We start from the raw sequence: 11,330 nt of genomic DNA, 5'->3' as shown, positions 1-11,330 counted from the left end.
TCTCACCACACCCACGTCTGTGAGAAGGTCCATTTGGTGCTTTGGGAAGCAGTTTGGAAAGGAACCAATATACATTGGTTGATGCTATGGTCAAGTAGCGGAATCCGGCAAGCTAAAGAAGAAATAGGTTCGGCGTAACCTCGTTAGAGTAAGAAGCTTGGAGGGCTTAGGTACTTGAGTAGATTATGCTTGGAGGGTCTTCTGTTGTTCATGTATCCCAACTATATTCTTTAGTGGATTTTATCACCGCTTGGAGGGCGGCGGAGAGGTTTTACGCCGAGGACTTCGGTTTCCTCTTCGATAACACATCGTGTGTTGTCCGTGTATTTGCATCTCTCTTTCCTTTATCTCTACCTTATATTTACTGTTGTGGATGTGTTTGTATTTGGCTTAGATTGTTTTATCAATTCTGTTATAAGCTTGTTATCATATTCCACACATTGATTGTTTGATATTAAGTTTGAATTGGTATTCTGTATCTGGGGGTCTAAACGTTCAAGGGTGTTTCATACCCATATTGAACTTTCAATTGGTATCAGAGCGAGTACACTTGTTGTGGTGTTAATACCTAAGTGTGATCCTTGACCCCTTGTTGAGATGGATAGGTCTCAATCTCTCACTGTTCCACCATTTTTTGATGGTAATAATTATGCTTTTTGGAAAGTCCGAATGAGAGCATTTTTATGCTTTATAGAAGATACCGTTTGGGATGCAGTTGAGATAGGTTGGACTAAACTAGAGGCTCCTAAGGCCAATTGGGATAAGGCTGCTCTTGCAGCAGCCAATGCTAATAGTAAAGGTTTAAATGCTATTTTCTGTGCTATGTCTCCTGATGAATTCCACAGAATATCTCACATGACTGTGGCCAAGGAAGCTTGGAAAATTTTGGAGACAATTTATGAGGGGACTAAGAAGGTGAAGGACACAAAACTTCAAATGCTTACCACCAAATTTGAAGAGCTCAAGATGGGTGAAGATGAATCGTTTGATTCATTCTATGGGAAGCTCAACGAAATTGTCATTGCTAAACTCAATCTTGGTGAGAAGATTGAAGACACCAAGGTGGTGAGAAAATCTTGAGGTCCTTGCTTGAATGTTTTAGAGCAAAGGTCACAGCCATAGAGGTAGTAAAGACTTGGATAAGATCAAAATTCAAGAGCTGATTGGGTCTCTCCAAACATATGGGAAACCATTTAATAGAAGGAAATTCTCATCTTCAAGAGGTGATAAGAAAGAGTTTACGAGGAAAGAAGGGAAGGAGTCTCAATCTCCTTCGGACATTGTATGCTTCGAGTGCAACGGACATGGACTCTTCAAAAAGGAATGTCCAAACTATTTGAAGACAAAAGGAAAGTTTTATGCCACTACTTTGACTGACTCAGACTCATCAAAATCTGAATCTGAAGAAAGCTGTGACGGAGAGGGAAATTACTCAGCATTCATGACCATTGCACATGTGAGGATCTTCAGATGATTTGAGTACTCTTGTGAATAAGCTGGGTGAATGTTCTGATGAGGAGTCCATTGGGATTGTTGAAGAATCAAAAGGTGAAGAAGAAGAAGACGCATCCAGCCTTAAAAAGAATTACGCAATACTTCTTGAGAAATCAGGAGAGTATACAAAGGTGGCAAAGGCAGCCGTGAAGAAAATGAAGAGAGCTGAGGAAGATTTCAAAAGTCTGTGGGTTAGATATAAGGAGGCAAAGTGTGAGATTGAAGCACTTAATGGTGAGCTATCAGAAGCGTACACGAAGGTGAGGTTTCTCGAGCAAGAGATAGTGCAAGCTCATGCCAAGGTGGATAGAGTCTCCTCCAAGAAGCTAGATGATGTTATTTCATCTCAAAGACATGCCTCAGACAAGTCCGGTTGGATATACCGGAGGGAGCAGCTCATTAGCCAAAGTCACAAAGGAAGTAAAGTTTGTGAAAAACAAAGAGACGGCTGTTAATAAGTCTACTCCAGAGATAGTTGAGGCTGAAAAGAAAATGAATGTGGCTAATCAACGAATGTTTTTAACAGTCAACCGAAACCCTCTGAGAGTCAGACTTTTGAGTCTTTAAAGCACACACCTTTTGAGATGTGGAAAGGACATAAGCCAAATTTGGGATATTTGAGAGTATGGGGTTGTCTTGCTTATGTAAGGCTTACTGACCCTAAAATGCCTAAATTAGGTATAAGAGCTACTACCTGTGCTTTTCTTGGTTATGCGATTAATAGTGCAGCCTATAAATTTTTTGATCTTGAAAACAAAATAATTTTTGAATCTGGTGATGCAATTTTTCATGAAATGCAATTTTTCATGAAGAAAAATTTCCTTTTAAATTGAAAAATAGTGGAGGTGAAGAAAATATTTTGTCACAACCTAGTTCTTCTACTTCACATTTACAAAATCAAGAAAATTTTGAAATGGAACCTAGAAGGAGTAAAAGAGCTAGAGTTGAAAAGGATTTTGGTCCTGGTTATTATGTTTTTAACATTAAGGAAAATCCCCAAAATTTAAAAGAGGCTTTAACATCACCCGATGCTATATTTTGGAAAGAGGTTGTAAATGATGAGATGGAATCTCTAATTTCTAATAGAACTTGGAAATTAGTAGATCTTCCACCAGGTTGTAAGACCATAGGTTGTAAATGGGTCCTTAGGAAAAAGTTGAAACTGGATGGAATAATAGATAAGTTTAAAGCTAGACTTGTTGCAAAAGGCTTTAAACAAAAAGCTAATCTTGATTTCTTTGATACTTTTGCTCCAGTAACAAGAATTACATCTATTAGATTGCTAATTGCTATTGCTGCAATTTTTTATTTGAAAATTCATCAAATGGATGTAAAAACTGCTTTTCTAAATGGGGACCTAGAGGAAGAGATTTATATGGATCAATCCGAAGGCTTTGTAGAGCCTAGACAAGAAAGCAAGGTATATAAGCTAACTAAATCCCTATATGGCTTAAAACAAGCACCTAAGCAGTGGCATGAAAAGTTTGATTCTTGCATGATTGAGAATGATTATAAATCAAATGAATGTGATAAATGTATTTATTCTAAATCATGGAATAATTTACATGTTATTATTAGCCTCTATGTGGATGATATGTTGATTTTTGGCTCAAATATGCATGTTATAAATGAGACAAAAAAATATGCTTAAAAGCCATTTTGATATGAAAGATCTTGGTAAGGCTAATTTTATTTTGGGCATGAAAATTACAAAAGCATGTGATTGAATATATCTTGATCAATCACATTATGTTGAGAAAATATTGAGAAAATATAATTTTCATGATCACAAAAGTGTAGCTACTCCTTTTGATTATAGTGTTCATTTATTTCCTATGAATAATGATGATGAGATTTTTTAATCAAAAAGATTATGCTAGTATTATTGGTAGTTTGCGTTATGCTACTGATTGTACTAGACCTGACATTGCATATGCAGTAGAAGTGCTTAGCAGATTTACTAGCAAGCCTAGTAAAGATCATTGGCTATCTATTGAGCGAGTCATGAGATATTTAATTGGTACCAAAAACTATGGCTTATTTTATAAAAAGTACCCTACTGTGATTGAAGGTTTTAATGATGCCGATTGAAATACTTTGTCAGGTGATTCTCTCTCTACCACTGGTTATATTTTTACCTTAGGTAGTGGTGCTATTTATTGGAAATCTAAAATCCAAACAATAATTGTTAATTCAACAATGGAAGCTGAATTAATAGCATTAGCTTCAGCTAGTGAAGAGGCAAATTGGCTTAGGGATTTGTTATATAAAATTCCACTATGGGAAAAGCCAATTCCAAGTATATTAATTCATTGTGATAGCACTGCCGCAATTGGTAGAGTTAAAAACCGTTACTACAATGGTAAATCCAAACCTATAAGAAGAAAGTATAGTACCGTACGATCTTATTTGAGTAGTGGCATCATAACTGTGGATTATATTAAATCTAATGATAATCTTGCAGATCCATTTACCAAGGCTTTGGCAAAAGATAAAGTCTGGAATACATCGAGGGGGATGGGACTAAAGTCCATAGAATCATGAGCCATGTATGAGGATACCCAACCCAAGGACCAGAGATCCTGAGAATTTGGTTCAATGGGAAAAAGGAATCATATGATGGTCGTAAGAAATGCACAATTTATTTATTTTTAATTATTTATTTTGTAAATAATTTTTTAATTGTTCATCCCTATAATGTAAGTGCATTTATCCTGTAATGTGGAAAGGTTGAGTAAAAAACTCTTAATGAAATTTGTAGCTTGTATGAGTGGGGTGTCAGAATTAGAGGAACACTCTTGACAAAATTTCACCTATGTGAGTGTGAGGGTAGGGCCGCTACCCATGAGATTTGGACTTAATCTCAAATACACTAATGAAACCAGGATCAGCACACGGCTGTAAAGTGCTAGCTATAAAAGCTCATGTCAACACCTGGGTTATTATGTGTAAGCAGTGATGCTTAATTTCCCTAAAGCAATCCTAGTAATCTCTCTTTAACTAAAAAATTTAATATTAAAATGAGTGGGGGATTGTTGGAGCATTTTAATATTAAATAATTAAAATGAATAAATGTTATAACATAAATGTAAAGATGTGGGAGTGAATATGGAAGATGAGAAGTTAGTGAAAAATGTTTAATCCCACATTGAAAAAGAGAGAGGCCATTTTATTCTTTTTAATTGTGGTGATTAATAGGCTAAATTGAATTATCTCAGATATTGGGCTAGATACATGCGCAAGGGGGAGGTGAAGAGTGGAGATATCAAAATTGGAAATGAATCAGCCAATCAGATTAATATCCAACAATTAATCTTGTAATACCCACTACATCAAAATAATGGACCTAATTAATCAGAATAAATTGGGTAGTAATTTCGTGAGGCCCATTGAGCCTATAAATAGACTCATTCAAACCCAATTAAGGGCTTGAATCTCCTTAAAGAGAGCGAGTGCCGTGCCTCAGTCCAAATAGTATTGTGTAATTCATTTCTTTACATTAATAATATTAAGAAGTATTATTCAGTTTCTCGTTGTATTATTTCCATTATCATTGTATTTGCACCAACACTTTGCAACCCCATTGCACACATTAGAAAAAGGTAAGGTGACAGTGGATCACCTTGACGGAGACCACGGCTAGACTTGATATAACCAAACAGGTTGCCCATTCAAAATAACAGAATATGAAACAAATCTTATGCACGACATTATAAGACTAACCATCCTTTCCCCAAGCCCAAGATGCTGCATAATTTTCTCCAAAAATTTCCACTTCACCCAGTTGTAGGCTTTGCTCATGTCAAGCTTGAGCGCCATATGACCCACCTTACCCTTCGTTTTTCACTTAAGATAATGGAGAGTTTCATAAGCCACTAGAACATTGTCTGAAATAAGACGGCCATATAAGAATGCACTTTGAGATTCAAGAATGGCACTTGCCAAAAAAAAATTTAGCCTATTCACCAACACCTTAGAGATCAATTTACAAATAACATTACAAAGACTAATAGGCCGATAATCAGAAACTTTTTTGGGGTATTTTATTTTCGAGATAAGAGAAATAAAGGTAAAGTTGAGCAATTCAGGCACTACACCAATATTCAGAGCATTAAGCACGACTAACGTCACATCCTAACCTACAATGTGCCAAAAGGACTTATAGAAAATAGGGGACATACCATCAGGCCCCAGAGCAGTAAGGGGTGCCGTTTGACTGAGAGCAATCCAAACCTCCTCAACATTGAAGTCTCGGCCCAATAGCATAGCTGCCTCCTTGGACATGGCAAGTTAGATTTCATTGAGAATATCATTTATGCCTGAAGGATTTGATGTTGTATAGATGGACTGAAAATACTCTTCTATAATGCCACCCATCTAAGCTTCATCCTCTACCCAAACACCCTTACCATCTTCCAATCCCACAATGAAATTTCGACGATTCCGTTGAGTTGCTCGACAATGAAAATAACATGAATTGCTATCACCCTCCTTAAGTCATGCATTATGAGATCGCTACTTCCACATGCTTTCTTCCCTACCTTTGACCTTTTGAATCTCCTCTCTTAATGAAAAATTTCTGTTCGGGTTTGTTCTATAGATGCCATCTTCCTCTGCAACTTTTAGCTCTTTAAGTTTTTTAGCCAATGTATTTCAGACATGACCAAAACATTTTTTATTCCACTCCTTCAAATTACTTTGACATGCCATAATCTTTCTATTAAAGCTCCAAATCGAATCCAAAACAAGCTACTCTCCCCAATAATTTTTTATCACCGCTTCACAAGAAGTGTCCTTTAACCAAATAGATTCAAACCAAAAAGGCTCTCCCTTCCTATAAAATCTTTTAAATTCCAAAATCTGAGCAAAGTAGGAGAGGTTTATGGTCTGAATGGAAGGCTTCAAGGTGATGTATTCGAGAAGTAGGAAACTGTAAAATCCAATCTATAGTAGCCACACCTCTATCCAGCCGAATCCAAGTATTTTGATCACCTGATCTACGGTTACACCACGTGAAAGGAAACCCATTAAACCCAAGATCTTTTAGTTTGCAATAATCCAAACCATCCCTGAAACCCTACATTTGGCTCTTCGGTCTATCCAACCACCCCATTTTCTCATCAGCAAACAAAATTTCATTGAAATCTCCCATACACACCCATGGCAACGAAGAATGGTGACTCAAAGCTCATAGCCCAAGAGTTTTCCCGGCTGGCTATATTAGGATCTCCATAGAAACTCGTGAAACGCCAGGTGTCATTCACTCCTTGGTTAATAATAGCATCAATATGGTGATTGGAAAAAGTTTGCACATCCACCTCAATCTCAAACTTCCAGTACAATGCAAGGCCACCACTTGTATTGACACAAGGAACAAAGAACAAATTAGTATAATGAATCTTTCTACCAACTCTTTCAAAAGTAGGTTAGTCAACTTTGGTTTCCATTAAGAAAACCAACATGGGATCTTTAGCTGTCACCAAGGCAACAACTTCATCCTCTGTCTGTGGGTTCCCCAACCCACGATAATTCCAACTAAGGCAACTCATTGTGACCGGTGGTGCTGGGCCCTAGCAACCACCTTAGAAAATTGGACGTCCTCCAAGCCACCAATATCCTTGCAATGCTTCTTATTATCCATCTGCTCCTCATGGTCTATACTTATGCGACGCTTCCCATGCATGTTTTCCCCCCTCTCTCCACTAGATCAACTTCCCATATTGTACTCACGGGTTGAAGATCCTTTCTCACTGGCTAATCTCTTCCACCCCCTTGCTATCTTCGCAAAGGGCGTTGCTCTGTTTGAGCTGCCACACGTAGGGCTTTGTGATTCCGAAGGCAGCACTTTACTTACCTGCACCTCTATTGGCATATGGCAACCCATTGGTTCTGTGATAATCAAGCCAACCACACACTTCTCCAACCTTGCCACCTGCACCTCTGAAAACCCTCCATCTGCATTCAACGCGACATGTTCACTCTCAGATGAGCTACCTCGACTAACCACCACAACCGAAGAGACCATATGGTTTGAGACCGAGGCATGCTTCACTCCTACAACCCGTTTACTACCAAAACCCGTGTTGTCTATGGTGTTTGATTGAGAGGAATCCCCACTCTACTCACTCTGATTATGGGCTTGAAATTTCTTTTGCTTTATCTAAGGAGCTTGAGACCGAGAAGCCCTAGCAATCACTACCACCGATTTACGTGTCACTCTTGCTGTATCTGCCCTTAACCAATCTCCATACTATTGGTCTTCCATCCTCAAACTACCCTTGCCACAAAGCCACACTTCACAATCTCTATCCCCATGTCCAATACTCCCACACCAATAACAAAAATTTGGAAGTCTTTCGTACTTTAGACCCACCCAACCCACTAGTTTCCTTTCAACCCATAGCTTACAGTACCTTGGTAGAGGTTGAGTGATGTCTAAGATGATTCTCACACTTAAAAAGTCACCCCCCGTGCTATCGTCCTCAGGATCAGCCACCTGCACCACCTGCCCTAGTGTTTTTCCAATTGATTCACCTGTTTCTTGTGTAGCAAGGTGTACTAGTACGTTAAGGATTTACATCCAAAAAGTTGTGCAAGAGTAATCTAGAAAAAGGGCCGACTCAACATCTACTACTCATTGGAAAACCACCAGGTTTTTATCATAAGCTCAAGGACTCACTCAAGATCAAGGCTTTCTTCAAATTCAAAAAGGAGAATATTATCCCTCACATCCCGAATCTTAAGTTGACCAATAGGTTTCCACAAGGGTTTGAACGTACGAGCCACTGCATCAATGTTCAAGACCCGTTTGGTGAGGAATTTACCTGCCAATCTATGTATAATTACATCCTCTTGTCGTGTTACTTCTACCCCACACTCTTCCTCCTCTGACAGAGAAAAACGAGCCCACATGTCATCCAAACCTGCCATGGAATCGAACACGCCAAGCCAGCAAAAAACACTCCACGTAAATAGGGCACGAACGGTCCGTCCTATCAACCTCAAAAGAGACTGAAGGGAGACAAAAACCTAGACTATGCTACGGACAAAATTCTACAGGCAGCTAGGTAAAGAGAAAAACCCTAAACCCTTACAGTCAGAGAAACCCCATTCGACTCGAGTACCATGTTAAAACTATAGAATAATAAATAGCTAGATTCCATTTTAAATTTTTTACCTGTATGTGATCACCAATATTGACAATAAATGTAGATGGAATGGGATTGACAACAACCCACTTGCCGTTTCTGAGTACTTGCAAACCTAGCACGTCATCTTGGAGAAGTATGGTAATGACGTTAGGATCAAAATGCCCAGCTACTCCATAGGTTAAATCTAGCTGTGGACAAGGTGGGTAGCAGTTAGGGATGGTAATTTTTATCCATATCCATGAATCCGCCCATTACCCACCTTATTTGGATAAATCTTAACCCAACCCATTTAAGTATTTGGGTTAAATGGGTAAAGACCCATTTGGTTATTTAATTAGATGGGTCTAAATGGATAAATTCACTAATACCCACTAAACCCATCTAAAATTTAAAATTAAATAAACCCACTAAACCCTTCTGAAATCTAAAACTAAATAAATAGTATATCCTCTAGATTTCCAAGCCCAAACATTCGGCCCTCAGTCTCACTCTCCCTCAGATTTTCACAGTAACCAAACACTTTAACAAAAAAGAAATCCCACTACATCTGCTCCACCTCCGACAACCACACTTTCCGCATCTAGGACGCACACGCCTCCACCAGCGACTCCTCCCACGTCAAGAGCCTAAAACCAAATTATTGTTTGATTAGCAGAAAAGATTGTTTGAAATCAAATTCTGCAAAATTTCGAAAAGATTGCTAAGAGAGAGAGAGAGAGAGAGAGAAAGAGAGAGAGAGAGAGAGAGAAAGTTGACCTTGACCGGTGAAGGCATCAGGGAAAACGAGATCAAAGTCTTGGCAGATATCAAGGTTCTTGTGATGAACGATCTTGGATTTCAGATCATGAATCGAAATGGAAGGTCGATCTTCAATATCGACGGAGTCAAAGTCCGGTGAACTCCTAAATTTGAAACGGATAGCCATGGACGAATCGAATTGCTGAGTCATTTGAACTCGGATAATGAATTTTTTTTTTCTTATAATGAATCGGTGAGAGAGATTTGTTCTTTGTGTAAAGGGAGTAAGGGACAGAGTCCGGAGAATATTTTGGTTTCTTGGGGCAGCAAGTTTAACAGAAAAGATTGTTTGATTAGCTAAGTATTGGTTTGGGTGAGGAGAAGTTCTGTTTGGTTTGTGAGAAAATTTGGGAAAAATAAATGAAAATGAAGTGGTTGATGTTGTTATAAAGCTAAAAAAATTTAATCCGATTTTCAAGGGTCCTGTTTGGTTTATGAGAAATTTTGTAGTTGCTAACTTAATGAGAAAATCTAGTAACAAGTTATTTATTTATTTGGGCTATATTGGGTTAAATGGGCGGATTACTAATTAAATAGGTTGGGCGGATAATGGATAATTAATTTATATATAAACAGGTCATAAATAGATAAATGGGTAATTACACACCCAATCCATTTATGACCCAACCCGCCTATTTGCCACCCCTACTAGTAGTTAATAGCCATGTGCTGACCATGCTTCCCCAGAGCCTCATCTCTGTAATCTTCATCAAGTCCTAAGCTCTCTGATATTGCTTCAAGCAGCCTCAATGCTAGGCCGGCCTCTTGCATTTCTACAGTACTCACCAACAACTCCTCTGCAAAACACAAATTATTTGCTACTTGATTAATTATTTAGAACAAATATAATTATTTTTCCTATCGATCACGACCCTATAATCATATTTATATTATAATTAACCAAAACAGAAGACATAGGTAGCATACGTTTTACATAATTAAGATGATTAAAGTTCAGTAGAATCACTGCATAATATATATATATATATAATCCATATATGTGTATATATATATATAAAGTTCACTAGAATCACTGCATAATATATATATATATATAATCCATATATGTTTATAACACAAATTCGATTTTGCTTCTTCACGTCAAAGGGCCTGTAGCTACGTTTCTGTTTTAGGCGGCAGGTTTTTTTTTTTTTTTTTAAAAAAGGCATTCGTCCTTTAAGAAGAATAGCTAGATAGTTTAAATTTAAAGTAGAGACTTACAAATGTATAGTTTTCTTACATTTTATTAGTATAAAATTTGGAAGTTTTTAAAAAATTTCAATTTTGTATAACAATTTCTAATTGAGTTTCATACAATCCTTTGAAAGATGATATATAAATAACCCTTAACATTACTTAAGATACTTAGGTTGCATTTGGCATTAGCTTAAAATGCCAGTTTTTTTACTACTATTCAGCTTATTGTGCTACCATTCATGTGTCATATTACATTTTTTTATATTATTTATAGGTCTTACTGTTCTATTTCAACTACTTTTTAACTTTATCTATAGTACTTTTAGTAAAAAAAGTTTTTAATTTCAACAAATAAGATATTTCCAAACGGATCTTAGGGTGCGTTAATATAACTATGAGGAGTTATAGTTGCATAACAAAGTCTTGATTTTTAAAAATGTTCTTTTAATCTCCCAAAACGCCTAACCAAACCAACCTTTAAAAATAAAAAGTATATAAAATTCAAAATTCAAAAAGAAACTAAATCAATAATTTTCATATGAAGTTAGTAACTTAGTTTATTACTTTCTCAAAAACCATGCTATTAATTTTTTTCACTAAGACTTTTTAAACAAATTTGTAAGTTGTATATACCTAGGAAGCACAGACATGAATACAGGCAAAGGCAAAATAAGAGGGGGGGGGGGGGGG

At 37.2% G+C, this 11,330-nt stretch overlaps 1 protein-coding gene and 1 pseudogene across 1 annotated transcript in view; both read right to left on the bottom strand.

Moving 5' to 3' along the window:
• The window catches only part of LOC136061772 (uncharacterized), a 13,276-nt gene extending 5,757 nt beyond the window's left edge, over positions 1-7,519 (bottom strand). Inside the window, exon 1 of the mRNA XM_065760035.1 lies at positions 7,349-7,519. Coding sequence (XP_065616107.1) covers positions 7,349-7,519 — 171 coding nt within the window. The remainder of the gene's footprint in view (positions 1-7,348) is intronic.
• Positions 7,520-8,169: 650 nt separating this feature from the next.
• LOC112036681 (protein DMR6-LIKE OXYGENASE 1-like) overlaps positions 8,170-11,330 on the bottom strand; it is a 32,439-nt pseudogene continuing 29,278 nt past the window's right edge.

The sequence above is a fragment of the Quercus suber genome, unplaced genomic scaffold (genome assembly GCF_002906115.3).
Source record: "Quercus suber isolate HL8 unplaced genomic scaffold, Cork oak 2.0 scaffold_351, whole genome shotgun sequence".
Taxonomy (NCBI): domain Eukaryota; kingdom Viridiplantae; phylum Streptophyta; class Magnoliopsida; order Fagales; family Fagaceae; genus Quercus; species Quercus suber.
Note: the sequence above shows the minus strand (reverse complement) of the source record. Positions and strands in the feature narration are given on the sequence as shown.